Source organism: Rattus rattus, chromosome 2 (assembly GCF_011064425.1).
Source record: "Rattus rattus isolate New Zealand chromosome 2, Rrattus_CSIRO_v1, whole genome shotgun sequence".
In the NCBI taxonomy this organism is placed as follows: Eukaryota; Metazoa; Chordata; class Mammalia; order Rodentia; family Muridae; genus Rattus; species Rattus rattus.
The window spans coordinates 104,390,408-104,418,076 of record NC_046155.1 but is presented as its reverse complement, the minus strand read 5'-3'; the positions used below and the strand labels follow the sequence as shown (position 1 = coordinate 104,418,076).

Below are 27,669 nucleotides of genomic sequence, written 5' to 3'. Positions count from 1 at the left end.
ACCTGCCTCACTGACCACCCAGGGTCTGCAGCGAACAGGAATATAGCCAAGTACAGCATTTCTGGTTATTTTCCACTTACATTCTCCACTTGGTCCTTTCCTTGAATTAATCCTACCCGGGAGCCCCCGGGGTGTGTGAGGAGTGCGGGGTGGGGTGGGGTGGGGCGCTGTGTCACAGCTTTATATTCAGAGGCACTGGTAGAGTTTAAGAAATATTTCAGTTCTGGTTTAGTTTAACCACTTACTCTGTTACTGAGGTTAAGTTGTGTTACCCTTCAGAATGTCAGCACCTGCCTCTCAAATCCGAGAACAACTGTGGGGATTGCACAGCGCTGGTTTGAGGATAAATGCATGCAAACGGCTGAACATAGAGCCTGGTACAGAGTAAGCGGCCAATAAATACGCGCTATTATTATCCACAGGACGTCAGGGAGTGCTGCCACAAGAGCCAGAGAGCAGCCGGCTGCCAGCCTCTCGAGGCGCGGCCGCGGTCCCAGCACCCTGCCTTCTCGCCAACCCCCCTCCCCCTCCTTCCCTCCTTCGCTAGCGGATCAGACTCGGTGCTCTAGGCACGTCTCCCGGCGTCGGTGCACGACCAGGGCCCCGCAGACGCCGAGGTGAGTTGATGGTGGCATGTAGGGGGAGAGCTGGGCAGGGGTCCTGGGAGCTGGGTGGAGCCGTGCGGGATACACTGGAGGCCTGGGCCGCAGAGCTCGCGAAAGGGTCAAGGGTCTGCAGGGTGCGGCTGGGGCAGCTGCAGCTAGTGCTGCTCGCACTCGCTCGCGCGCTCCGCCCGGGCCAAGATGGCGCCCCTCCCCCTCCCGTGCGCGGCTCCGCCGCTCGGGGCGCGGCCCCGCGGCCTGCGCGCTCCTGGGCGGGGGATGTTGTGATGGAGAAGCTGCGGTGTTGCCGGAGCCCTGCAGCTTGAGCCACCTTCGCCACCTGGGCCTGGGGTCTCGCCGCGCAGGTAGGTGCTGCGCCTGCTCCAGCCCAGCCCGAGAGCAGAATCCCCAGCTTCAGCAGCCGGTAACCCTTGCAGCCTCTTCTTCGCAGGAGTCCGGGTCCCCGAGTCAGGCCTGATTACCCCCCACCCAACCCCCAGCGCCGCCTTCCTACCGTGGGCCTGTAAAATCACCCTCCGCAGGATTCACTTTGGTCTAACACCGACCGCTCCCCATAGCTTTGCTTCTTGATCCTTAGGATGCCCGGCGGGAGGGAGGTATGGGGAGGAGAGGAAGGGGAGCGAGGGATGGTAGAAGAGTGGGGGAGGGGAAGTCTAATCCTGGGAAGGGGACTTGGATCAGGGTAGGAGCCAGGCCGCGCGATTTCAGCCTAGAGCCCCAGGCCTGGGATCTGTCAAGCTGCATTCTGTTGTCCTCCGCGACCGAGGGGTGTGCCCTGGGACCGGCGGGGTTCCCATCTCAGCCTGACAGAGAGGCCTAGCAGCAACTAGAGTGCTCCTTAGGAGCAGTTTTCCCTCTCCAATTCAGAGGTTATTTCCAGCTTCTTCCGAGTCCTGTTTGTCTGTTGCATTCTGAGCCCTTAACTTCCCATTCATTTTAAAATCCACTCCATTCTGTCTCTGACATCCACTGAAGCTTCCAAGCAAGGTCACCGGAGCCCTCCTTGGAACTCCAATGGACACTATGCTGTGAGCCCATTACCATTGAGTATGTTTCAGTTAGTCTCCTTGAAGCGTTTCTTCTGGTTTCTCTCCTAGGCGCTGCCAAATGCTTCTAAGTCTCCACGTTCTCTTGTCTCATCTCTGCATATGTGGTGCTATTCTGACCTGAACTGCGTTCTTTCAATCTGACCTTTCCCCCTGACATTTCCTCCCTGTCCAACTCTTTAAATTTCATCCATAAGCTGTCAAGTCCCAAATTTATTTCTCTGGCCCAGGCCACTGCTGAAATGCAAACTCATATATACCCGACTGTCCTCTGGCATCCTTTTGAATGGTCCAACAGGAATTCCAAAACCTACAGATTTCAAGGTGAATTAATTAACATCTCTCGTTCCCCTTGCACCTCACTCACATGTCTGTTGTTCCTCCAGCCTCCCACAATGGCATCTGCCCATTCGGTTCAGGTTATGTTCACACTGGGATTCTAAGCCACATTCGCCCTCACCCCTCCACATCAAATTTAACCAGGTTCTGTCATATCCACTACTTCAATATTTCTCAAGTCTGTTAATGTCACTGGAGTCTAATTGCTTAATCGAGACAGCCTCCCCAACCCCCTGCATCCCCCACTGCTCTTGTTTACCCCCTCTTAGTTATACAGCACTCAATGATCGTTTTAAAAATGCATCCAATCATTTATTCATTCAGCAAATAGGATTTGAGCACCCAGTATTTACAAGGCACTGCAAGAGGTACTAAAGATATAATCAGAAAACAAAGTAGACTGGGTTCGGTTCTTGTCCACAGAGAAGTGATGTCTTTGCAGGAAATCAAATAAGAATGACATTGTAAAGATAGGCAACATCATGAGGGAAGATGCATGGTGTGCTGAGAGATCCGGAGAACAGAATCTAGGCTGGCAGGGCGGATGAGAGAGAAGGGGCTAAGGGAAGACTTATCTAAGGAACGCTTAGTTAGAACTAGAATGCAAAGGGAGAGTTGGGATATGAGGCTCAAACCTCGGGTTGAAGGTTTAAGGCAGAAGGGAAATCATGTAAAACAAAGATGTCTTCCAGGAATCCAGGAAAGCAGCTTAGGCTAGGAAGGTCAATGATAAGAGTTGGGGCCAGAGGGTAGGAAGGCCATGGCCAGGATAACAGGGCAGTTTAGGCAATGCTACGGATTTTGACCATAAGGTGCATATTATGGGTGTTAGTTGAGGTCAGAGTGGGTAAGTCCGGAATATTTTCTCAGAATGGGATCGTTAGCTGGGAGCGAACAGCAAGGATCACACGTTATCTCTAGGATCACACAGCACTGTACCACAGAATAGGCACTCATCGCATCCTGTGATCCCAGATCCTGAGAGAGAGTGAGATAGATAGGACTGTAGGAATGAGAAACATGAATGAATGTCTTAGTTTGACAGGCTTCTGGGACAGCTATGTGGAGTTGTTGGGTAGGGAGTTGAAAGTTCATGTCTGGAGTTCAGCTGAGGGAGCTTGAAATTTGGAAATCATCATTGTATACATGGTAACCGGATCTGTGGGTAGGAAAGAATACTTCTACCAGATACAGCCTCGGAAGAGAGAAGGGTATAAGGAAACACTGTGAGAAACTTAGCCTGTAATGGCTGAGAGGAAGATGAGCCAGCAAGGAAGGCTTAGCAAACAGACAGTGCCCCCCCCAAAAAAAAAAACCCAAAACAGACAGACAGACAAACAAACAAAAACACACAGCCAGATATGTGGAAAGAAATCCAGGAATGTAGATCATGGAAGCTATGAATGCACAGTGGACGAGAGGCTCCTGAGCTAAATTCTGCTGAAGGTACACATGCTGGCCAGACATCCATTGGGTTAAATGCCATGGGGGCCATGTGGACCTTAGATGCTGGTCTTACTGAACATGAAATCTTACTGAGAATGAAAGCAGGGTTTAAAAGGCCACAAGGGGAAAGAGGAAACTAGAGTGAGTGTGGAAAGAAAAGAGCCCTGAGGAGCTTAGGGGGAGGGTCAGGCCAGGAAACACTTTGCTCTTAGGCCGAGAGGACCCAAACAGGTGCAGCAGTTGGTTCTGGGCAGAAAGAGAAAGAGCAGATTTGTCCACTTTGGGTGTTTGAGGATGTTCCCCAGTTAGTGACTCCCCCTTTCTTCCAGGAGAGAGTGGAAGAGCTGAGGGGTTGTCCAGGAGATTGATGCACTGGCAGGCTTCATTCCTAGACCTGCAGTAAACCACACGCTGGTGGTGTGGTGTTCTTTCTCCATCCTGGTATTCCACTTGTTCCACCAATAAAAAGTGTTTTTTGGTGGGCAGGAGAGATGACATCAGCAAATGAGGGTGCTTAGCACCAAACCTGCGATCTGAGTTCAGTCTTCAGGCCCCACATGGTGCAGGGAGAGAGCAGCCTCCCCAAAGTTCTCACACTTGTGCTATAGCAAAGGTGTGCCCAGAGACGGAATGCATAAATAAAAATAAATAAAAAAGAAGAAAGTACTTATAGATACTAGGAATTGTTCTGGAGATTGGCTCTTTACCATATAGTAAGGAGTTGTGCAGTGACTCCCTAGACTGTGACCTCCTCCAGGGAACCACTTTCTACTGATGCCCCCGATCATTCCTGGCACCTTATGTAGGCTGTCAGGTCGGAAGACTCCTGGCTTTGAACAGGACTCGCCTCATTCACCTGTGGTGTGATGGCAGCCTTTCTCAGGTGTCATGGACTCCTCCCTAGTCTCTCCAAGGCTCCGCTTAGCTTCAGACCATGCATTTATCTTTGTCGGGGAGAGGGGTGTGGGTATGCAGGAGCCACCGTGAAGATATGAAGGTATGGAGGTCAGAAGACAATGTATGGAGTTCATTCTCACCTCCCACCATGTGTCCTGAAGACTGAATCCAGTCATTGGCTTTTTGGCAAGCTCTCTTACCTAATGAACTACATTGACCCCTTTTTATCCCTTGAGATGCCCAAAGTATGGATAACTCCAGCGAGAGAGGAGAGGTTGGATTATACTTTTTTTGAAGAAAGTAGGTAGCTAGTTATCTTTTTGACTTCAAAAAGTAAGAAGGTAGTAGCCACATTGCCTCAGGCTAGACAGCTAGGTCTCAGCACTTACAGCAGGCTTACCCAATCTAATTTAAAATTGCTTTCTGCCCTGCTGCCCTGATGGTCAGGGCTGCCCTAAGGTCAACCTGGCTCTTCATGGACCCAGTGTCCAGAGCATGTGTTCATTTCCCAGTGTTAGGAAAGCCAGTCCCAGTCTGACTTAGAAACATGGCTTTGTCTACCATTGCTTCAGAAAGCTCATCACTCCTGACGTCCTGTGAGCTGTCCAGGGGCGTGGGGTCTCCATGAGATGCTGCCTCTGTCCCATCTTCCCAGTCAGGTGCCCTTCATCATTCTCTAGCTCCTCCCCTAAGACCACCTTTGCCTACTGTAGCCTAAGGTGACTGTACAAGCTGTTCCCATCCTCCGTCCTCTCCTTCCTTACAGTGACCACTCTGGCAGATACACAGCACATTACCCTTTATGACGATATTGAAATACTGAGTGAGACAGAGTTTCAGGTCTTCTGATAGCCTGTGACACTGTTATGGAGCACAGAAAGGGGGGTGGTCCTTGGAAGGTGAAGAAAGTCCAGGGAAGATTGCTTAGGAGCCTTGACAGCTGAGGGGCGATTTGAAACACAAGAAGTTCTTAAAAGAAGGGGTGGATTCCATGCTGAGGGAACAGTGTAAACAAAGACTCATCAAGCAGAGGCTTTGATGTGTTCCAGATCCTCCCCTACTTTTATATGGCTGAGTGTAAGGTGTGAGGAGGAGGGATGGCTTGAGAGGTGCTAGGTACTGGTTGGCTGCAATGAATGCTCTCTCAGGTATCCTGTAAACTGAGCTCAGACTTTATCCTAAAGGCAGTGGTGAGCCCTTTAATTTTGTCAACCAGGGAGTGACACAATCTAGTTTCCATTTTTGGAAAATCACTGTGGTTCTGGGTGGAGACAGAGCTGCCTATTTTTTCCCCTTCCTTGATTCCAGCGAGCATGAGTTTCCTCGCAGCCCAGGTGGAGCCACACTGACCAGACCAACAGTCAGTTAAAGGTGAAGGTAAAGCGGACACACGGAAAGGAACCTTATTTCACTTATTTTATACAAGTATTCAGAGCATTGTGCTAGATTCCCAGGCGCTAGAAATGTGAAAATGCAGTTAGTGGCTCCTGTCTCAGGATCCCTGGCCAAGCCTGAGGAAATGGGAGAAAGCCTTGCTTGGGCACCCTGGAACACCTGCATTCACTCTGGGCATCGGGAAGGACTGAGGCAGTGGAGGGCCAGCGTCAGACGCTGCGGCTAGACAATAAGGAGACGGTGTTAGATGTTAAAGAGAAGAGCTGCACCGTGGGGTCAGAAAGAAAGACCCGAACTGTTGGGGTGTTGGGGACTTGTGAGCAGAGGAAGAGCAATAGAAAGAGGGAGCTTTGAGGGAAGCCATTGCAGGGAGAGTGACCACAGGGCTTGGCTGAGGGAGGAATTGCAGTGAGAGTTGAGAGTGAGTGGGAGTTGGGCAGTGATTGGTCAAGGGGGAAGAACTAGTGTTGGGGAGTTCCAAGGAGAGCAGGATTCATAGAGTTCCAGAACAGGCAGGGACAGTGAAAAAGATGGATTGGCCTTGAGGGGAGGTCCGGGGATCCCGGGAGGATAGGTATACTCAGAGCTGGGTGGGGTTGAGGAAGACTGCTATACCATGAGCTCCTGCTGAGACAGACAGATCCAGAGCATGAAATGAAGTGTTTTCTGAGAAGAGTCTAAAATGAGGTCTGGGGAAATGTGCGGGTAGGTTTGTACACTTACTCAATGAGTGGTAATTTCTGGGTTCCTGCCTCTTGCTCTATGCCAGGACATTTTTAGAGACTGGGCATACTGTATTGAACATAACAACAGCAACAACAACAGCAACAACAACAACAGTAATAATGCAGAATCCTCACCAACATGGAACTTAGCCGTAAACAAATATAAAGGCTAAATTAGCGTGGTGGATAATGGTCCATGCTAGGAAGACTGGGGTTGCTGATTTGGGGAGAGGGAGCGTGCAGTTTTAAAATGGATGTGCAGGGAAAGTCTTCTGAATAGTGATCCCTGGACAATGACCTGAAAGGCTAGTGGCTTTAGGTCAGAGGCTCCTGAGGTGACCATGGCATTATAAGGGATGGCAGGGGGAGACTGGTACCCTGGGTGAGATATTTCACAGACAGACACTGTCTATAGTTAGGAGAGACAAGAATTGGAGCTGAAGCCCCTTCCTCTGTGACCTGCTCTCTTGGATGATGTCTGCTGGTTGGACACACCCATTGTTCCTGTCTGATTGGTCCCTAGTATAGAGTGGACTTAGGGATGGCTGTATTAGTGACTTATAATGAAGGGATCACAGCTCAGGGGGCTGGCGATGATGAGGCTTCAGATAGCACCGTGGCAGGAGGGAAGAGATAGTCAGTGTTTAGTATCCAAAACACTGAAGTCTGTGCTATGCTGTCTGTGTCCCTGGCACAGTGAGCCCCAGTTGGTCAAGTGGGTCATGGGGATACACAGAGAGCATTGTGCAGGCATTCTGCTTTTATAGTAAAGCAAAAACCAGCACCACTGTTCTGCTCAGAAAGGATGGGTTGCAGAACTGGGCCTGGCTTGTGATGGGGTAGGGTTGCAGAGGCAGGTGTCTGTGGGAATGTAGCTCATGGCACATGGATTGGTGTTTGCTGGCCTACTGAGTTACAAGAAGATGAGGGGCAGGTCCTAAGATTGGGGCGGAAACAGGAACACTCAATATGATCTCTCCTCCCTGTCTCACAGGATCTACCAAGGCCATGTCTGTTCCATCATCCCTGAGCCAGTCGGCCATTAATGCTAACAGCCACGGAGGCCCTGCCCTCAGCTTCCCCTTCCCCTTGCATGCTGCCCATAACCAGCTGCTCAACGCCAAGCTGCAAGCCACAGCTGTGGTACCCAAGGACCTTCGAAGTGCCATGGGAGAGGGTAGTGTGCCTGAACCAGGCCCTGCCAATGCCAAGTGGTTAAAGGAAGGCCAGAACCAGCTTCGGAGGGCTGCCACAGCCCACCGAGACCAGAACCGAAATGTGACCTTGACCTTGGCGGAGGAGGCCAGCCAGGAGGCTGAGACAGCACCTTTGGGTCCCAAAGGCTTAATGCATCTATACTCTGAGCTGGAGCTCTCGGCCCACAATGCAGCCAACCGAGGGCTTCATGGATCCGCCTTGATCATCAACACCCAGGGACTGGGACCAGATGAAGGAGAGGAGAAGGCAGCAGGAGAAGCTGAGGAGGAGGATGAAGACGAGGAGGAAGAGGATGAGGAGGAGGACTTGTCTTCTCCTCAAGGGCTACCTGAGCCTCTGGAGAATGTGGAAGTCCCCTCTGGACCCCAGGTCCTCACAGATGGCCCCCGGGAACATAGCAAGAGTGCTAGCCTCCTATTTGGCATGCGAAACAGTGCAGCCAGTGACGAGGACTCAAGCTGGGCCACCTTATCGCAGGGCAGCCCCTCCTATGGCTCCCCGGAGGACACAGGTATCTTGTAGATGTGGTGGTATGGGGGGGCATGGGGTCAGAGGTCTGGCTTCTCCATGCAGAGGCCAAGGCCAACCTGAGCATGTGCTGCAGAACCTATATTCTCAGTCCAGCATTCTCTCAGTCAGAGGGTGCTTGGACAGGTTGATATGTCCATGTCCATCGTGCATGCCATGAAGGCAGGATCTGTTCATCATGTGGGCTGTCATGGTTGATGTGTCGAGTGATGTGGCTTATGGAGTGCTTACTAAGAAACTGACCCTCTGCTAAGCATTATGACATTTAGTAATTAGAGCAATGTTGTGACACAGGTCCCCTTCCTGAGAGGGTCACAGACAGTCCCGGATCATGATCAACTAAGATTGAAAGCACATCTGAGTCTAGACCTGAGTGAGCTCTGAGCCCTGTCTTACACAGTCGCACATGTGTGCACAATACGTGCATTAGGGAACATAACGTGGCCTCTTTTACCAGTCACGTCTTTGTCCAGAGGGAGCATCCAGCACCTTCCCAAAGACGTCTGTCTATAAAGTGTGGGGGTTGATTCCTGCTTATGAACCACATGCCCCCTGCAGAGTGCCATGCTAGCCATTGCAAAGATGCCATTTTGCTGGGACTGAGATGCTGGCTAAAAGTTAGGGGACAAAGGAAGAATATACTGATGCTTCCTTCTGGGGAGATACTAGAGAACAAAGACTGATCACTAGATGTGACCCATTTAATAAAGTTGAAGTTCTGCATTTAGCAATGTTATAAAGAGTAGAGATTTCTCTATTGTTGCTACAGCTACAGCCCAGGAGATCTGAGGGTGGGAATGTAAGAAAAGCTTTGGGGGTTGGGGGTGAGATAAGTTAATGCTAGATCACGTGCTTAACATGCATGACCTGGGTTCTGTGCCTGGAAGAGAGATGGTGAGGCAGTGACAAGGACTTTCACTTCTAAGGTACTAATAGTGCCTACACCTTACAGATGGTTGCTGGTAAGGCACATACATTTCAGATACTCTGGAGCTTCACCCATCTCTTCTTTGAAAAGCCTAACTACTAAATGTTTTCAAGCACATTACGGAAGTGGAGACAACAGAGAAATAAGCCTGACTTACTCATCACTCAGTTTCAATAATCATCAGTGATAATGATCTCAATGTGTCAATGTCTTATCTACTTCTGAGCCCCATCTAGGATATATATATTTTATTTATATACATATATATATATTCCTATACAAATATACCTATATTATATATCATATATACATTATATTATAAACTATACATACATATACATTATATTATATACATATATAATACACACACACATATATATATATACATATATATATAAAAAATATTTTTTTCTATGTAGCCTAGATGGACCCTACTTTGCCTTGTCTCCACCATGCTGTCCTGGGCTATAGGCATGAACCACCATGCCCACATACCCAGCTGTGATTTTCTTATATTTATCTGCATGTTTCTAAAAGAAAAAAAAAACCTCATAGAAACAAACACTGTGATTCCTTCCTATGTCAGATGTCCACTGAATGTTAATGTTCTCCCCACTGTCTTACAATTGTCCCACTTAGCCCTTTGCAAAGATGAGAACTATGTGGATTGATATCCAGATAGTCCTGCTATGGTTATGCTTTTGGGTTTGGTTTGACTTGGTTTTAAATGCATGCTCATGCATGGGGAGACCAGAGGATGACTTTCAGCTGATTCTCTGCGTCTAACATGTGGGTTCAGGAGATTGAACTCAGGTCATTAGACTTGGCAGCAAGCACCTTTGCCTGAAGAGCATTCTTGCCGGCCCCTCCCTCCCTCCCTCCTTCCCTCCCTCCCTCCCTCTCTCCCTCTCTCCCTTCTTTCTTTCCTTACTTCCTCCTTCCTTTCTTTCGTTTTGGTTAGGAAATCTTGTTGCAGTTTTGGCTAACCTGGGACTTGCAGTGCACTGTGTAGACCAAGTTGACTTCAGACTGGTGGTGGTCCCTCGCCCCTCTCTTCGGAGGCTGGGATTATAGGCACGAGCCAAACACCTGGCTTTAAATGTGTATAAGTTCTCCCTTTATTTTTCTGCTGATTGTACGTACACACGTTTTCTGTCCTGAGTTTTCTATGATGTGGATTTTTTAGCCTTTCTTCCTGTTTTTGAATATATCCCTCTTCTGGATTTCTTGTAATAGATAATTTTATAGCTGTAGTAGATAATTCTAGAGCCTTTATCAGATTCAGTCTTGAGTGGCGTTTTGTTTTTTCAAGGACACCTCATAGGTGGTACCTTACCAAAGGTAAAGTCTAATTGTTTCTCTTTGTGTCACGTTGGTGGCTTTTGATGGCCAATGTCCCCATCCTCTGTAAAGGGGCCATCTTCTGCATTGCTCAAGTTGGTTGCTTATTAGGTTGAGTTTGGAGAAAAACAAATGTACAAACTGAAAGTTAGATGCTGACATAAACTATCTCGGTTTCTAGATGCCAGCAGCTCAGCAGCTAATTCAAGAGCACTGTGCAGGACATAAGTGTATCTTAGAGACTTGCAGCTCCGCTGATTACAACCCTGGACTTGGGGGGTGTGGCGGGGGTTGTCACTGGCTAAATGGAGGCTTGGCTGCTTAGTGGCTCCTGGAGTCATGACTGGTTTCAGTCCTTTGAGGTGGAAGGGACAGAAGGGTGATGAGGAAGGCCAGTGATCTCAGGGAGGCCATGGGAGGGGTGAGAGGAGACTCAGCACAGTAATCCTGGTGGAGTTGTGGGATGCAGGTGTTAGGCCAGCCCCAAGGGGAGGAAGGCTCTTGGCTGTGTTGCTTCCACCATGAGAGCTACAAGTGGTAGATTTCTACTCAGTAGAAATGGGGTAGGATGGAACAAAAGTTGCTTTTTCCTTCCCATTTTAGGATTTCCGTGAAGCAGTTGTTGACTGAATGAACTGTGTGAATTATGTGAGTGAATGATGAATGAATGATGAATGAATGAACTTTACTCCCTGTGATGGAGTGACACTCTGAGCAAGCCCTGGCCTAAATGCTGAGAATGTGTGTGTAAGAAAGGTAAAGATGGTCTCGCCCTCTGGTACTCACAGTGGGAAAACTGACACACAATCAGTGGTGATAAGGAGGTGAGTAGAGGGTGCCCTGCCTGCCTGAGAGAGTCCGGAAGAGAGGGTCGGTAGTGAGAGTTCCCTTTATGCTTGTCTGAAGGTGGAGTGAGTGATAGCTAGAAACCTAGCAGGGAGATAAGGGAGCTGGGGAGTTGTCAGAGGCAAGGCTGAGAGGCAGAAAGCTAGGGGCTCTTAGCAGCACATAAAACCTGTGGAGGGGTTGGATTTTGTCCTGAAGGTAATGAGAAAGCAGTTAAGAGTATTAAGCTGGAGAGAGACCTGATTAGTTTGGCATCTCATAAGAATCATTCAGGCTAGAGTGTACAGCCTGTAGCACAGACAGAAGGAAACCAGTTGAGAGGCTTCTGCAGTAATCCAGATTAAAACGTGATGGTCTGTAGTAATGGTGTGGTGCAGGGGGGAGGGGAGGAGAGAGCAGCAGCAAAGTAGTTTGCCTGCCTAAGGCACTAAGGCATTTGTGGATGAATGGAGGAAGGGCCATAGGGATATTTGGATTCATGTGAGTGCCTGCAGGAAAGTGTGTGGTTGTGCTATTAATGCATGTGTGTGGAAGCAGAGGCCCGGGGGTGGGGGGAGGTGCTTGGAGAGAGAGATGCCAAGCTCCAGAAGGGCCTCCCAGATGGTCAAGGGGGGAGGAGCTGCCCCCTCCAGGACAGATCGGAAGGATGAAGCTCTTTGAAGCAGGAAGGCACAGGCTGACAGGAATGGCAGATGGATCGGTGTGCATCGGTGTGCGTGTGAGTGACTCAGTCAGGAGAAACAGTGAACTGGCCCCCAGATTCCAGAAATGCCTGATGGACCATGAGGCAGGCAGGCTGTGGAGGGTGAGGGCCCTTGGGGTTAGTGTTCCTGGAAGGTTTTAGCAGCATAGTCCTGAGGACATCTGGGGGAAAGCATACATTTGCTGAACCTCAGTAGACAGATAGTAGAAGGTGGAGACACAGTGATGGCTGCCTAGCAGGTGGATAGGCAAAAAGAGCCCCTTTCATTGGGTGTCTGTGTGCTTACCTCATTTGCAGGCTGAGGATGGAGAAGCACCTTGTCGGAATAACTCATATTAGGTGTGGAAACACCTTGGCATAGCCAAACCTATTTCCAGCCCCTCTGTGCCTTAGTACCCAGCAGTCTGGATCTTAGAGACTGCCTGTCCCTCAGTGCTGCCTCTTGGACCAGTCAGGATTCCTGGTTTCCTTGGTAACGGGAAGCACGTCAGCAGTCTGGGCACTCCCAGCCATCCCGGTGCTGCGGTTGCCGAGGAGACACTGCAGCCAAGCTGGGCCCTGGCAGGTGAGGGGGGTGGTGCTGGGAAACCTCAAATCCTCAAGCTTGCTAGGGCTTCGGCCCTCAAAGACCACCCTTTAGTTGAAAGTGCTGGATAGAGTCTAGCTAGGAGAAGGATCCCGGAGGGTTTGGAAGCCACACCCTGTTTATGTTGAGTCCTATAGATTCTGCCGGGCCCCAGGTGGCTGAGCTATTCCCCAGAGGCTGAGCCTCCTGGTGTTTGTAAGACTGGCTTAACTGAGGCTTTGATGTCACCACTGGAGGGTGGAGGGTGGGGTGGAGATTCAGAATTGGGGAGGGGAGCCTGGTTAAGGAAAGAAGAGCAGAAGAGCTAGGGTCTCATGAGCTCCTCTTCCTCACCCATCTCCGTCCCCCAAGGAGGCTCCCTAGTATGGTGGTCTTGGCCCCTCCCTCGAGAACTCCAGGCGGAGGAGGATCTTGCCTGGCAGACGCTCTGCCCTGGTGAGAAGGGGGCGGGATGAGCTTTTCTCTGCAGCCCAGCAGCAGGCTGTGAGCCCAGCTGGCTGGGCTAGAGGGGATGCGAGGAGGGAGGGTGGAGGCCGGAGGGGCAGAGAGTAAGCGCCATGTTCTCCCAGGACTTCTTCCTGGCCATCATCCTGCAGGACAACAGTCCAGGTGAGGGGCACCAGGGGGCTTGGTGTGATGTGGGATGGCGCTGGCAAAGAGAGCAGAGGGGAGGCCATATAATCCGGGGACAAGGATGGAGTGCTGTAGATCTAGGAGAGGAGGGGTATATATCACAGATACAGAGTCTATGCGTGTGCATGGTATATGTGTGTGTGTGTGTGTGTGTGTGTGTGTGTGTGTGTGTGTGTGCCCGCTATGTGCACAGACATGGCAGAGGTTGATAATACATTGTATCTGAGTGTTTCCCCACCTGTATGTGCATGTGGTACTCACATGTATGTTGGGAGGTTTTGGTAATGCTGTATGTACACACCTGTTAGCAGGGCTGGCATCTATAGCTATATATGCACACATAGCTCTACACAAGTGTATAACTGGTGTTGTTATGTCTGTTTGCCCCTGAACTCACAAGCATACCTGTATGTGGTGCCTTCCAGAATTTTCTGTGCGCCGTGCACAGTTTAGGGCTGTGCAGGTGTGTGGTGGGGCTTACATATATTGTGGGTCTGTGTGCATGTGTATGTGTGCAGAAGCCGGCAGTGTGTGCACCTTTTATAACTAGACATATGTCTATGCATGATGTGTGAGGAGGTGATCTGGGTCATTCGGCCTCCTTCTTTCCTCCTCCTTCCTCTCCGCTTTCTTCTTTCTCTCCATGTGGCCACATTAGGCAGCAGCAGGGCTAGCAGCAGAGGAGACCTGAGCCATGCTCCCCACTGGTGGCTCTCAATGTGGTGACTCAAGTGTCCGGCTCTAGAAGCAAGCAGGAATTATAATGTCCCTTTCCCAGCTTCTTCTTCTCAGCCTTGGGGTCTTGGGAAGGGGACTGGCCCTCTGCTGGATGGTTATTGGGTGGGCTGACCCTCACTGAGCCTCCTACCTGGCAGATTCCTTCTGGAACCCCAACGCTTTCGAGACGGATTCCGATCTACCGGCTGGATGGATGAGGGTCCAAGACACCTCAGGGACCTACTACTGGCACATCCCAACAGGGACCACCCAGTGGGAACCCCCAGGCCGGGCCTCCCCATCACAGGGGAACAGTCCCCAAGAAGAGTCCCAGGTAAGGCTCAATGGCTTGTTGCACACCAGGGGTGGAAGGGTCTGTGCTTCTAGAACAGGGTGAAACTACCACCCTACACCCATTCTTCCTCCAGCTCACCTGGACTGGCTTTGCTCACCAAGAAGGCTTTGAGGAAGGAGAGTTTTGGAAGGTAAATAAAGAAACCAGCTTCACTCTGGGGGCTACTGGAGAGGGGGACTTCATTTTGGGCTTGATTCTTTAATTTCTTTTCAAAGGATGAACCCAGTGAAGAGGCCCCAATGGAGTTGGGACTGAAGGACCCTGAGGAGGGGACATTGCCCTTCTCAGCTCAGAGCCTCAGGTGAGTCAGATGCAGCAGACTAGGGCGAGACTGGATCTATGTGGAAGGGGTATTGGGAGGATTCTTAAAACTAAGGGTGCTGTGTCAAGTGTTCCCATCTGCCTCCAGCCCAGAGCCAGTGCCCCAAGAGGAGGAGAATCTGCCCCAACGGAACGCCAATCCAGGGATCAAGGTTTGTTCAAGACCAACACCCATTTAGTAAGCAGGACTCTGTGTGGAGGACAGACCTCATGCTGTGCTTTGAGGACATCTGTGGTCTTAGCAAATCTCCCAAACAAGTTCTTACCAGTTTCAGGCAAGGCCGTGTGTATACTGAACTGTCTTCTGACAGCTTCTGTGTTTAACTCAGTTGGCCCAAGGGCCTCTTAGGGACTCTCAAGGCTTAGATCAGCAGGCCATCTCTTCGGACCATGTCTTGTTTGGGGACCTTCCATCTAAGTTCAGAATGTCTCACATGTTTTATGTGCCAGGTCAGGAGCTCCTCTGTCCTGTGCCCAAGGCACCTCCAATTCCATCTCAGATCTCTACCCCGACCCTTTTCTGTGTCTGGCAGTGTTTCGCTGTGCGCTCCCTAGGCTGGGTAGAGATGACTGAGGAGGAGCTGGCCCCAGGACGCAGCAGTGTGGCAGTCAACAATTGTATCCGCCAGCTCTCCTACCACAAAAACAATCTACATGATCCGATGTCTGGAGGCTGGGGAGAGGTGAGGGCCTGAGCTGGTGAGGTGGTACCGTGGGGGTGTGCAGCGAATTGTGAGATATGAAGGATTTGACTAGTCTCCGAGAGGGCTGATGGACATGGGGGTGTATATGGGTTTAAGGAGCAACTCTGAGGGATGGATGTGTAACTCCAGCCTGGCACCCTGAGGAGTGGTTGCTTAACAGTGATGGGGATAAGAGTCCTGGGACAACCTTTGTTAGACTAAGGCCCACAGGTGGGCAGTCTGACAGCTAAGTAAGCCCTGCTCCTCCCCAGTGGTGGCCAATGTCCCCTTTGCTGGAGAAGGCAGAGCTCTGCCCCCCCACCCCCCACTAGGGTACCACTGAGTCCCGCCTCCTGGGTTTGCAGGGAAAGGATCTGCTGCTCCAGCTGGAGGATGAGACGCTAAAGTTGGTGGAGCCACAGAACCAGACACTGCTGCATGCCCAGCCCATCGTCAGCATTCGCGTGTGGGGCGTTGGGCGGGACAGTGGAAGGTGGGCACAGGAGTCGCCGGGGTGGGGGAGGCTCATCCATCCAGCAGTTAGTCCTTTTTCTAATCTGCTCTTTGGCTCTCTTGTGCTGCCGGACCCAGAGAGAGGTATTAACGTCCATCTGCTTTGACTGTGCCCCTTCCTACTCCTGGACCGGATGCTTCGAAGCACCTAGGCTCCCTTACCGTGTGCCCTGTCCCTTCCCCACCTGCTGTGCTGGGCCTTATCCCCCACCTCAGCATGCTTGCCTCTGGCCTCCCCAGCTCCTGAAGGCAGACCTACGGAACACCAGGGCAAACCCTGTAGACTGTCATGGACAGGGAGGTTGAGGGTGGAATGGTGGCCAGGCATGGCATTTGGTGGTTCTAGGAGACACTGAGGTGACCCTCCCCCAACAGGGACTTTGCCTACGTAGCTCGAGATAAGCTGACCCAGATGCTCAAGTGCCACGTGTTTCGCTGTGAGGCACCTGCCAAGAACATCGCCACCAGCCTGCATGAGATCTGCTCCAAGGCACGGCCCCTCCACTCCCTGAACTAGCTGTCACCTTTGCTCTAGAAGGGTGTGGGTAGGGTTGCCGAGTTGGTGGGTAGTGAGGTGGGGGCTTTGGGGCCAATGTAGCTCTAACAGAGCACACACACCCCCCATTCATTCCTCAGATCATGTCTGAACGGCGCAATGCTCGCTGCTTGGTAAATGGACTCTCCCTGGACCACTCTAAACTTGTGGATGTCCCTTTCCAAGGTGAGTACCACACACAGCCTCACAAGGCACAGCTCAGCTTTGTTAGTTAAGGTGAGGTGACCCAAGAAGAGGCACAGGATCCTGGGCAGGCATGAGCACATGGAGATGGGTGCTTGACAGTACATAAGTGGACAAGCTTGTAGCGGGAGGCAGGGGAGAAGTGGGCGTGAGGGTTGGACTAGGAAAATGCATAGTTCATGCTTTAGTGTCAGGAGCTAGAACAGTGACCCTCTTTTTCTTTTTCTTCTCACAGTGGAATTCCCAGCACCAAAGAATGAGCTGGTGCAGAAGTTTCAAGTCTATTACCTAGGGAATGTGCCTGTGGCCAAACCCGTTGGTATGTGTCCTCTTCCCTCAGGGACCACCCCCTTGGTCCTGGAGCTCTGTGCCCCGCCCTGTGTTTTCTGTGGTTCATTCTCCTGGATTTTCTCGTTACGTGGCATCTCCTTGCCTTTCAGAGTTCATCCCACCTACCTTTGTGCCAGCCTTGTCTTGTGTCCTGCCTGGTACTCCAGTGAGCATGTTTCAGTGAACATCTAGCACAGGACTAGTGCTGAGCTAGACACGGAGGGCGACTTTCTTCCCCTAGCCCTGATCCCATGGAAGAGCTTTGCTGGGTGTGGGAGGCAGGTGTTTGGGTGGCTGGAAATACCAGGCATCAGCCTGGTGCTGGGTTCAGTACAGGAGCCATACATATCCAGAGAAGGAAGCCGTAAGCATAATTAACATAGCTTCAATTTTATAAAAATATAGAGTTTTTTAAAAATATATTATTTAATTTCACAGCACCCGCCTTTCTTTCTTTCTTTCTTTCTTTCTTTCTTTCTTTCTTTCTTTCTTTCTTTCTTTCTTTCTTTCTCTATTTATTTATTTAACAATTACCTTTGAAACCTGTTGTGTCAGGCCCTGTATTGGGAAACAATGGCCACAGCCTGGTTTTCATGGAGTTTATGGGAACTTACAGTAGAATAATCAGGACCCAATCAAATAAATGTCATAATAAGTTAAGGTCTCCGTGGAAAGGAAGCAGCAAGATACAGCAGAAGACCTTCATTTAGTCTAGGAGGCCAGAGAAGGCTTCCTGTGAAGCCTGGCCTAGTGACACCTATAATCCCAGACCGTGGGAAGCTGGAACAGGTTGGCTGCAAGCATGGTGAGCGATATATCAAGTACCTGGCTAGCTAGGGCTACAGAGAAAGACCTGTTTCCTTGACCCCACCCCAGCCCTGTGAACAGAGGAAGGAAAGAAAGCACAGTCTTGCTTGAAAGTGTCACATGACTGAGAAATATGACGAGCAGTGACTGTTAAAGCTCGGTGGAGGGAGACAGACCACGGAAAGGCCAGTCTCAGCTGTATGGATGGTGTGTGAGGCTCCGGGGCAGGGGACACTGTGGTACCTGGGAAGCACTAGGAGAAGGCTTAGGATAGCAGTGTGGTTTTCAAGATTAAGAGCTGCAGGGAACCATTTTCATTGGTCAGCTTCCATTACTATATAAAACACCTGAGGTGATCAACTTCCAAAGAGAAGCCGTTTATTTTGGTTCATGCTTGGTTGGCTTTGTGGCAGTATCACGTCATACAGGAGCCTGTGGCACAGCACAGACACTCCTGGCCTGGGACCAAAAGGAGAAGCTGAAGTTGTGCAATTCCCATCCGGGACAAACCTCCTGCTGTTTCTATCTCTTCAAGATTCTGGAGCTTCCAGAAACCCAGCGGGCTGGGAAACAAGGCTTTTACACGTGGGCTTTTGAGGGAACATTGGACCATGCATGTTTCAGGAGCGTTCTTGAACAGATTTGAATACAGTAAAGCTTGCTTTGGCTGTACCATGAAGAAAGATGTTGAGTGGGTGGAAGAAGATATAGGGCATGCAGAAGGAGCTTGCTTTTCAAGGTAGCCAGTAACGAGAGTGTCTTAGACAACAGCAGGCTGAAAGGAGTTTAAGGCAGCAGGCTTTGGTGACTGATTGACAATAGGGTGAGAAGCACAGGCATTAAGGGTGACTTGAATTGTTAAGGAGCACTTGGCATTGGACTGGATGGCTGAATGCCAACTGGACAGTGGTGCCTTTCCCTAAACGCAGCAGACACTGGCAAGAGGTTAGTTTGGGTTCAGATTTAAATATGCCAGATTCAAAGTGCCCTAGGAAAAAGAATAGGACAATCAAGTTGGCAGCTGGGTTCATGGGTCTTGTCCATAGCAGGGAGCAGAGATGTCCGCTTGAGATAGAAGTTTGGGCATTGTTAGGTTGTAGAGATAGCTGATCAAAAGTATGGAGGAGGTTGGCACCAGAGTAGGGGCAGCCCAAAGTGAAAGGAAAAATATGCTAGGCCTACCTTTGTAGTCCTCCAGGATTTAATGGCTGGGTGGAGGAAGATGAACTTCCAGAACAGTGAGGGAGGAAAAGGGGAGGGAGGAGGCAAAGAGAGGGTCCCAGGGAATGGTAGATGGAATGCATGTTAGAAGACAGAGCCCCGACGTCTTGGTGCATGCCTGCAATGCCTGCTCTTGAGAGGCAGAGGAAAGAGGACTGTGAGCTTGGGCTATGTAGTAAGACCCTGCTTCCAAAAGAAACCAAAGCAGGAGGAAGAGGGGAATGTGAGAGAGAGAGGGAGAGGGAGAGGAATAAATGACCACGCTTGGAGCTGGAGGTGAGGATAAGTTCTCAAAGATAGTGGGGTCTTAGTTTACTTCCTCCTTTGTATCTCTATTTCTTTAAAGTAAGTGTGTGTGTGTGTGTCTGTCTGTCTGTCTGTGTCGGTGTGTCTGACTGTGTGTTCATCTGTTGAAGTCTGTGGACAACTTTGAGAAATCCGTTCTCTCCTCCCACCTTTCTGTGGGTTCTGGGGATAAATCCAGGTCATCAGGCGTGTGTGGCAAGTCTGTTGAGTTATCTTGCTGACCCTGTACTCTCGTCTCCCTCCACTGTTAAAACACTGTTCTCCTCCTGAAGCTACAGTGTTTGTTCATCTATCCACCCAGTAGATTATTCTTGAATACCTTGTGCCAGGCATCATTTAAATTCTTAGCATACATCAGTGAAAGGCACTGACCATGATTCTGGCCCTCAGATTAGATTCTAGCAAGGAGAGATCAACAATAAGAAGTGCATTGCATGGTATGTTTGAAAGTAACAACTGGTATGGTGGGGAGGGGAATGCACAGAAGAAAAGGGGAAATAGGAGTGTAGGCCAGTGAGACTGCAGGTTTTAACTCTGGGCTATAAAATTCAGCTATTTAAATGCACCTCCACTCTCCCTCTCCCTCTCTCCTTCTCTCTCTTATTTTATTTTATTTTATGTGTGTGAGTACACTGTAGCTGTCTTCAGACACACCAGAAGAGGACATCATATCCCATTACAGATGGTTGTGAGCCACCATGTGGTTGCTGGGATTTGAACTCAGGACCCTTGGAAGAGCAGTCAGTGCTCTTAACTGCTGAGCCAATTCTTTAGCCCTTCTAGAGCTTTCTTTATAGATCAGGCTGGTCTTGAACTCAGATATCCACCTGCCTTTGCCTCCCAAGTGCTGGGATTAAAGGGGTGCACCACCACACCCAACCAACTGCCTTTTTCTAGAGCACCTTCCTGTTGACTCAGAAGGTAGACTCAGAAGTCAAACTCCACCCAAGATCATGGGCATATTCTTCAGCTTGACTTTGGTTCTTTCCACCCCTGTGAACTTTGAAATTTCATAGTGTTTGAACTTAAATGTCATAGATATCACACCATTCTGCCTTTCGATTGAGCCTCTTGCAGCGTGACTCTGCCATCTGCTCCTCCCCTGCATCATCATCCTCCTGTGCACTCCATTGTTATTAGACTTTCTATTTTCCTGCATTTGACCATGCTGCCTTGAGAGTCACATTGCCATGTATCTGAAATATTCAGCAGATAAGCCCTGAGTTAAGACTGAGAAACATAAAATCCATTTACACTTAGTCTCTGTCTACCGTTATCTCTGAAGGTGGGTAGTGGTGGCACACACCTTTAATCTCAGCACTCAGGAGGTAGAGGCAGGCATATATAAATCTCTGTGAGTTTGAGGCCAGCCTGGTCTGCACAGCAAGTTCAAGGCAGCTGGGGCTACAGAGAGAAGCCCTGTCTTGGAAACAATAGAAGTTCTCTCTGGTGTCTTTCTTTCCATCCCTGGAGAAGGCTTCCCAGGTGGGCCTAGGATGTTTTCAGGAATACTAAGATGGATACTGGAAAAAGGGTCCATGGAGACTGGGCCATTAGTCATAGACTCTGTCCTTAGGGCATCCTTGCCACTCAAATCTAAACATCTCCCTCCCCCAACACACGCACTCTCGCGTGTACACACACACACACACACACACACACACACACACACACACACACACACACACACACACACACACGCACGCACGTCTCTTCAAGTAGCTCTAACTGTAACTTGTTTAGACTAGATTGGCCTTGAACTTGTGGTGATCCTCCTGACTCTGCCTTCCTTGTGCTGGGATTTTACAGAAGTTTAAAAGCAGTTTGCAGTGGAGGAGACCTTTATGGGATTATTGATCTTGAGACAGGTCTTACAATATAGCCATGAATGGCCTAGAACTCACTATGTGTAGTTCATCCTAGGCTTGAACTTGCAGTGAGTCTCTTGTCTCTGTGGAAAGTGCTGGCATTCCCAGAGAGACCATTTTGTTTTTACTTCAATGTTTTTAAGTATTAGTTATATGTAATAATGAGTTTCACTAGGACATTTCCATATATGCATATAATGTGTTTTGTTATTCTCCTTCTCTTACCATCTCTTATTCTTCCACTCCTGCCGAGCATATTTATTTATTCATTTATTTGTGGTGTGTGTGTGTGTGTGTGTGTGTGTGTGTGTGTGTGTGTTTTGCTTGGTTTTGGTTTTGAAACAGGTCTCTACGTAGCTCAGGTTGTCTGGGAACTCGCTATACATTATCAGGCCAGACTAAAACTCACAGAGGTCTGCCTGCCTGTGCCCCCAAAGTGCAGGAAAGTCATGCACCACTGCAGCGGCCCCTGAAAGCCGAGCCAGGTCCTTTTCCCAGCTACTATTCCTTCTGTTTTCAAGGTCTTGCTCTGTAGCTCTGATTGGTCTGGGCACGTTTTGATCTCACAGTGAAACCTTGTCTCACAAACAGAAGCCAAACCAAACAAACAGAAAAATAGGGCCAGAGGTGGTTCAGTCAGTAAAGGCCTGCAGCCTGCGTTCAATCTTCTGGACCCACGTGGTGGAGGGAGAGAATGACTCTTGATGTTGTCCTTTGACCTCCATGCGCACACAATAAATATATAATAAATTAAAGATTAAAAAAAATGGGTCTGGAGAGAGAGGGGGCTGGCCTGGCTGACTGGAAGCCCCTGTAGTGTGAAAGGAGCCATGTAATGTTTGAATGTGTAGAGTAATGGGAAGTCAGAACTCTCTGGGGAGAGGGGTCCATCCATTCAGGGGGCCAAAGTAACAAAACCAAGCCAGAGATCGGAGACAGGAGAAAGGGTCAGGAGCCCTGAAGTCAAGTGCTCAGGAAGGGAACCTGAACAGCGGCGTCCCCAGGCTCAGGCTCAGACTGGAGAGATGGGTCTACAGCAGGACCCTGCTTTAACAGGCAGAGCTGGGCTATCTTCCTCCCCCCCTCAGCCCTGCATGTTTGTGTCTGTATCTTTCAGGGGTAGATGTGATTAATGGAGCCCTGGAGTCAGTCCTGTCTTCCAGTAGTCGTGAGCAGTGGACCCCAAGTCACGTCAGCGTGGCCCCTGCCACCCTCACCATCTTGCACCAGCAGGTAAAGAACTGGGGTAGGAGACCGTGACTGTGACTGGGCTTTGCCATGGAGTCAGGGAAAGAGCTGCCAGTAGATAGAGTTAGGGATTTTCCTTTTTAACTGGGTGCCTCCCCTACAGACAGAAGCAGTGCTGGGGGAGTGCCGAGTGCGGTTCCTCTCCTTCCTGGCTGTGGGCAGAGATGTGCACACGTTCGCGTTCATCATGGCTGCCGGCCCAGCCTCCTTCTGCTGTCACATGTTTTGGTGCGAGCCCAATGCTGCCAGTCTCTCGGAGGCTGTGCAGGCTGCATGCATGGTAAGTGGGCAGGCTAGTGGGATAGCAGTGTGACCTGAAGGGCCTGAGATGGAGAGTCACTGTCCTTTTGTTCCTCCACAGCTCCGCTACCAGAAGTGTCTGGATGCTCGTTCCCAGACCTCCACCTCCTGCCTCCCAGCACCCCCTGCGGAGTCAGTTGCGAGACGTGTAGGGTGGACTGTCCGCAGGGGTGTTCAGTCTCTGTGGGGTTCCCTCAAGCCCAAACGTCTAGGATCCCAGACCCCATGAAGAGCTCCCATCCTCCCTCTACCTGCTTGTTTTGGGCCCCAGGGAACTCAAGGGTTTGGGGCAGGTAGGGGCTGTGGATGTTCTTCCTACACCCCATGTCCCCCGGGCTGCCCCTCCTCAGTAGCTGGGGTTCCCTACCTAGGGGCTGGGAGAGAGAAATTGAATTCCTTCACAGAAGTCATTACACTGGACTGATGACATGGGGGGCCAGAAGCAAAGCCAGCCTTGGGCTCTCCATCCCCAGTGTTTGAGGTGGAGCAGGAGGAACTGGTCCAAGCCAGGCCCCATCCTCAAAGGCCCAACAAGGGCAGGAGGGGACTGGTCTCGGCATGGATCCCCTGTCCCCTGTTCTGCGGGCACCTCCGCTGTACTGATATCACTAATAAAGTCTGTCTGCGCTGCTGTGTGTCTTGTGGCCATGTCAACTCTTCAGTCAAGATCTTGCTACCTACCAAGCTTCCTTTGCCCTGCCTGTTTGGGAGGAAGAAATTGGGACAATGGAATCTGAAGTATGAGTCTCTTTATTTTAACAGCCTGGCAGGATCAGGTAACAGTACAGAGTTCAGAGGTGCATAGCACAGGCTGGGGCAATAGCTCCTGTCTACAATCCAGAGCACTAAGACCTCGGCTTTGTGGCCTTAAAGACATCAGCCCCACGGGTAATCCAGATACTGGGCATAAATAGGACAGCCAAAACCTCCCTCAGTCTAGCCAAACAAGCTTTCACGAGGAGGCTTGTTCCCTGGCCTGGCTGGCTCCTTCCCCGAAAGCTTTTGCCTCAGGTAGATCAGCGATACTCAGGAATCTATCCCTTTGCTAATACGTGAACTTTTCCCACACTAGCACAGCAGGGGCCGTGACCACAAGCTATGGGCATCTGGGAGGCTCCCATTGGGCATCAAGTGGCGACACAGAGCAGGGCTGTCTGCACGTGCTGAGAGCTGGGCACACAGAGTGGCCAGGCGGCAGGGTGTGCCGCAGGGCTCTGAAGGTGGGTGGCCCTTATGGTAGAGAAACCAGAAGGTCTGGAAGAGCTGCTCATCAGCCTTCATGCGGTAGACCAGGTTGTGCCAGGAGGCAGGCATCGCATCTGGGAGTCCATAGGTTTCCCGGGCCCTGTAGAGGCGCTTCCAGCTGGGTGTGCCCCCTGGTGCGTTGGCCTGGGTCAGATTCAGGATGTAGGTCTCATGGTCCAGGACCACATGAGAGCTTCCCGGGTAGTTTCCATCTATTTGGTAAACTCGGTAGCCTGCGAGAAAAGAGGGTGGAGAAGGGGATAAAGGAACTCTGGGAGGACCTGCTTTGGCTTCCATCCCTTAGAGTCACGCCAGCCTCAGGATAAGGAATGCTCCCTTCTGCCTCACTCACCAGGATTAAGGTTGATAAAGGTGGTAGCACTGGGTCCCAGGAAGGCTACGGCTAGAGGGCGGCTCAGAGTTTCCTCATCATAGAAGATCTCAAACTCATCCACATGAGTGTGGCCAAAGAACTGACCAGCCAGAGTGTTTTCATACCTGCTCAGAGAGAAGTGAGGGTGGGGAGACCTGGGGAATTAGGGTGGTCATTCTGCAACTTGCAAATTAGCTTCTCCACCAGACTGAGACTCCATGCTTGGGGGAATTGCTCCTTCCTTTCCTTTTTTTAAAAATCCAGAGGCAGGATTTCTCTCTGTTAACAGCCCTGGCTGTCCTGGAACTCACTTTGTAGACTGGCTGGCCTTGAACTCAAGAGTGCTGCCATTAAAGGCATGTGCTACCACTGCCTGACTCTTGAGGGTACTTTAACCCTTCAGTCCCCACACCCAAGCCCTCTATTCCTTTACCTGGCTATAATTTTGTAATAGTTCCAACTCCAGCTCTTGAGGCAATGTCCTGGAGGAATGTGGCCAATTATATGCACCTGAAGGGAAAGTAAGGGCAGTTAGAGCGTTGAGGAGTCCAGGCAGCCTTGGGCAAAGTGGCAGGAGACAGAGTAGATGAAGGACATAGGAGGGTGGCCATGGACCCAGGGAAGACTGGAGTTCCAGGAAGTGAAGTAACACTCCCCTCTTCAGAGACCTCAGCCGCACAGCAGCCCGCTTCTCCTCAGCCCCAACAGCACCTTCTCCACAGGGCTCATAAGGCATCTCCTTACTTTGTCTCCTCGATTCTCAGCAGCCTGAAGCTCCTCCACCAGCCACTGGAGTTGTCCAGCAGGATCTGTGGAGTTGATCAAGAGCCAAAAGTTCTCACGGGAACAAAAATTCATATTGAGAGAGATGAGGCGGAGGCCAGGGCGTGGGGTGAGGGCATAGAAGCCCCCAATTCTGAAACAAAAGTAACCGAGGTATCAATACTTGGACAATCCTAGTCCTGCATGTGGGGCAGAGCTACACATGATGTCATCTCCCACCTCCAGGAGCTCCCATCCCAGCTGAAGACCAACAGCAGTAATTATAGGCTCCTCTGACAGTAAAGAAGGCTCAGAGGGCTGAGGGCTCCAGTAATTCAGGACAGAGAGTCAGGTGAGCCAGAAAGCGAAGGCCTTTCAGTGGATGGATGTTACAGGCCAGGCCGAGTTGAGAAAAATGAGAGATATTAAAGAGGGAGGGAGAATTCATTTTACAAAGAGTTACTGTAGGCAAAGACACAAGCTGGGGTGTGAGGATGTGGTACTGTTAGCTCTGAAAAGAGGCTGGAGATAAGAAAAGGGAAGGCGGGGTCATGTTAGGGAAGGCAGTAGAGAGTGCTGCTTGCTTGAGCAGTCTGCCCAGTTCCCTCCTTTCTCCCTCATCCGTCTTTCCTCTCCCTGGGTTTCCATGGACAGTAAGTACCTGAGGGTGTGAAGGGCGTCAGCTGGTAACCAGGGTTCCCATGCCTTGGCCATGGCTTCATAAAGCCATTGTGAAGACTGGTTTCCCTTTATGAAGGGGGGAGGGAAGCCATTGACAGGAGTACTCTCATGGTTGCCCACAGCAGGGTACACCGGTACAGGGCCCAAGAACTTCCTCACGAGGTCTGTGATGGTGTTCAGGGCCCTCAGCTGATCCTGTCGAGACTGTTGCCAGACATCATGGGCAGGGATGTCTCCTGTCCAGTACACCATTTCAAAGGGGCCGGCGGGGCCCAGCCCTTTCAACAGGCTCTCTAGCGTTCGCAGGGGCAGGTCACACTTGCTGTACTCTCCCCAGTACCCAGCCCCTGTCCGGGAGTTGGGCGGCCATCCAGACCCCCTGCGGCAGCAGAGGGGATCTGCACAGTTAGGGTCTGTGCCCTCCAGGTAGTCATGGTCCCAGTGAAGGTCAGTAAGGAAGAGGACACGGCTGACAGGGGCACCTGGGGCTGGTGGGCTTGGTGGCTTTGGGGGTGGCTTCGGCACTGATGGCAAAGAGATGTTCCAAGTCGAAAAGATGTCCCAGTGCCCACAAGAGGAGCCCAGAAGCAAGCCACAAGCTTCTGAAGGGCTCAGAACTGAGCGTGTCCACACGTCCACCACATCGTCCTCAAAGAGATGAACAGCTGACTGGCACACATTTAGTGGCGCTATGTTCAGCATCTTGCACATCTTGATGGCCACAGAGCCTACTCGTGCCACATTGGGCTCCTTCTGTGGAGGAAGGAACCAATGATGAGAGGTCAGAGACAGAACAAGTGACCCCTCGCCACCACTCCACAGGCTTCCATGTCTAAATCAGGGCTAGGGTGAACTCTGTCACCATGATAAAGGGACATCAGTGTCTCCCACTTACTGCCCGGCAGCTCAGCACCAGGCCTCTACCTACCTACTCTAGCTCAGAGTGTGCTCTCATTTCAAGCCCATGACTAGCCAGCTGACTTTACTCTCCCTACTCTACAAAGGTCACAGTGGGGTGGTGGTAACATGGAGGCATAGGAAGCACCCTCCACCAGGAATAATATATTGGCCCCAGAGACTATCAGTGCCCCTCCCCCTGCCCGGAGCATTCCACCACAGCCCTTCAAGCACTCACCTTCAGCCCATAGTTGAGAGCAGTAAATAAGGCTTTGCAGGCAGGGCAGGTGAGATTCCTCCACCCAAAGGCATTCTGGAGCTGCGGCACTACGGCACTGAATTTGACAGAATGGCCTTGGGAGGGAAGAGGATAAGCTCTGGCCGGAACCCAGAGAACCGTGGAGTCAAACAGAGCCAGGACCAGAGCCAAGCCCAGCCCCATCCAAAGGAGTCCCAATTTGGGTGCCGGTAAGGACCTCTCCAGTCTCTGCTCCCAGCCGGCTCTGAGATGGCCCTGGCCGGATGACGCTCCGTGGTGGGGCATTGCCAAGCTCGTAGACAGGACTAGATCGCCCCTCCAGGCCCCGCAGGCCGAGGCCCTGGCTGGCCCTCGGGGCCCCAGTAGCTCTGGAGACACCTGATTACCCTTCGTTGCGGTTGACTGATGGCTCAGCAGCCAGCCACAAAACAGCTCCTCCCCTTCCTGTTCCTCTTATGCCCCAGCAACCTTAGGGGAGTGCTGTCAAAGCCTTGGGGGCGGAGCAAAAGGGGGACCCGCGGGCCCTCCCTCCTCTGTCCTCTAATGCCACAGCCTGTCATTGCAGGCGGTCCTAGGACCCGCGAGGTTGGGTGGTAGTTGGGGTAGGTAAGTGCCCTCCATAGAGACGAGCGTCGCCACCTTGAGTTATTGCTGTGTGAGGCTGCCAGCCGCGGCCTGATGCTTTCTGGCCAGAACTGGTGGAAGCCCTTTAGGGAACTCCCAGGTGCCTCCTCGCCCCTCGCCCCCGCCCCCAGCACCCTCCACCCCCCTTTTCAAACTTTCAGATTCC

The 27,669-nt window shown here is 50.9% G+C and overlaps 2 protein-coding genes across 7 annotated transcripts; one reads left to right on the top strand and one right to left on the bottom strand.

Moving 5' to 3' along the window:
• Positions 1-463: 463 nt before the first annotated feature.
• Apbb1 (amyloid beta precursor protein binding family B member 1) lies at positions 464-23,297 on the top strand. Of its 6 annotated transcripts, none has more exons than XM_032893175.1 (15): positions 464-617; positions 7,466-8,200; positions 14,130-14,305; positions 14,400-14,456; positions 14,542-14,627; positions 14,736-14,799; positions 15,181-15,330; positions 15,696-15,823; positions 15,922-15,927; positions 16,219-16,333; positions 16,480-16,564; positions 16,818-16,901; positions 22,232-22,347; positions 22,466-22,642; positions 22,724-23,297. In XM_032893175.1, exons 2-15 carry the CDS (start codon positions 7,480-7,482, stop codon positions 22,889-22,891), a joined length of 2,133 nt encoding a protein of 710 aa, XP_032749066.1. In that variant the 5' UTR covers positions 464-617; positions 7,466-7,479; the 3' UTR covers positions 22,892-23,297. The 6 variants fall into 6 exon arrangements, with proteins under 6 accessions (XP_032749066.1, XP_032749065.1, XP_032749068.1 ...); XM_032893174.1 differs by having other exon boundaries at positions 608-967; XM_032893177.1 differs by lacking the exon at positions 15,922-15,927 and having other exon boundaries at positions 608-967.
• A 97-nt stretch (positions 23,298-23,394) lies between these two features.
• Smpd1 (sphingomyelin phosphodiesterase 1) lies at positions 23,395-27,318 on the bottom strand. Its single transcript, XM_032893181.1, has 6 exons — positions 26,859-27,318; positions 25,704-26,476; positions 25,025-25,196; positions 24,714-24,790; positions 24,260-24,405; positions 23,395-24,140 (listed from the first exon to the last, which is right to left on the bottom strand). Exons 1-6 carry the CDS (start codon positions 27,162-27,164, stop codon positions 23,731-23,733), a joined length of 1,884 nt encoding a protein of 627 aa, XP_032749072.1. The 5' UTR covers positions 27,165-27,318; the 3' UTR covers positions 23,395-23,730.
• Between the last annotated feature and the right edge of the window lie 351 nt (positions 27,319-27,669).

Excerpts from the sequence above, each read along its gene's own strand:
- Apbb1 (XM_032893175.1), top strand. The coding sequence starts at position 7,480 with ATGTCTGTTCCATCATCCCTGAGCCAGTCGGCCATTAATGCTAACAGC. Across the intron at positions 14,306-14,399 it reads GTCCCCAAGAAGAGTCCCAG|CTCACCTGGACTGGCTTTGC; the intron begins GTAAGGCTCAAT and ends TTCTTCCTCCAG. Across the intron at positions 14,628-14,735 it reads TTCTCAGCTCAGAGCCTCAG|CCCAGAGCCAGTGCCCCAAG; the intron begins GTGAGTCAGATG and ends ATCTGCCTCCAG.
- Smpd1 (XM_032893181.1), bottom strand. The coding sequence starts at position 27,164 with ATGCCCCACCACGGAGCGTCATCCGGCCAGGGCCATCTCAGAGCCGGC. Across the intron at positions 25,197-25,703 it reads GACGCCCTTCACACCCTCAG|AATTGGGGGCTTCTATGCCC; the intron begins GTACTTACTGTC and ends CTTTTGTTTCAG. Across the intron at positions 24,406-24,713 it reads TATTACAAAATTATAGCCAG|GTATGAAAACACTCTGGCTG; the intron begins GTAAAGGAATAG and ends CTCTCTGAGCAG.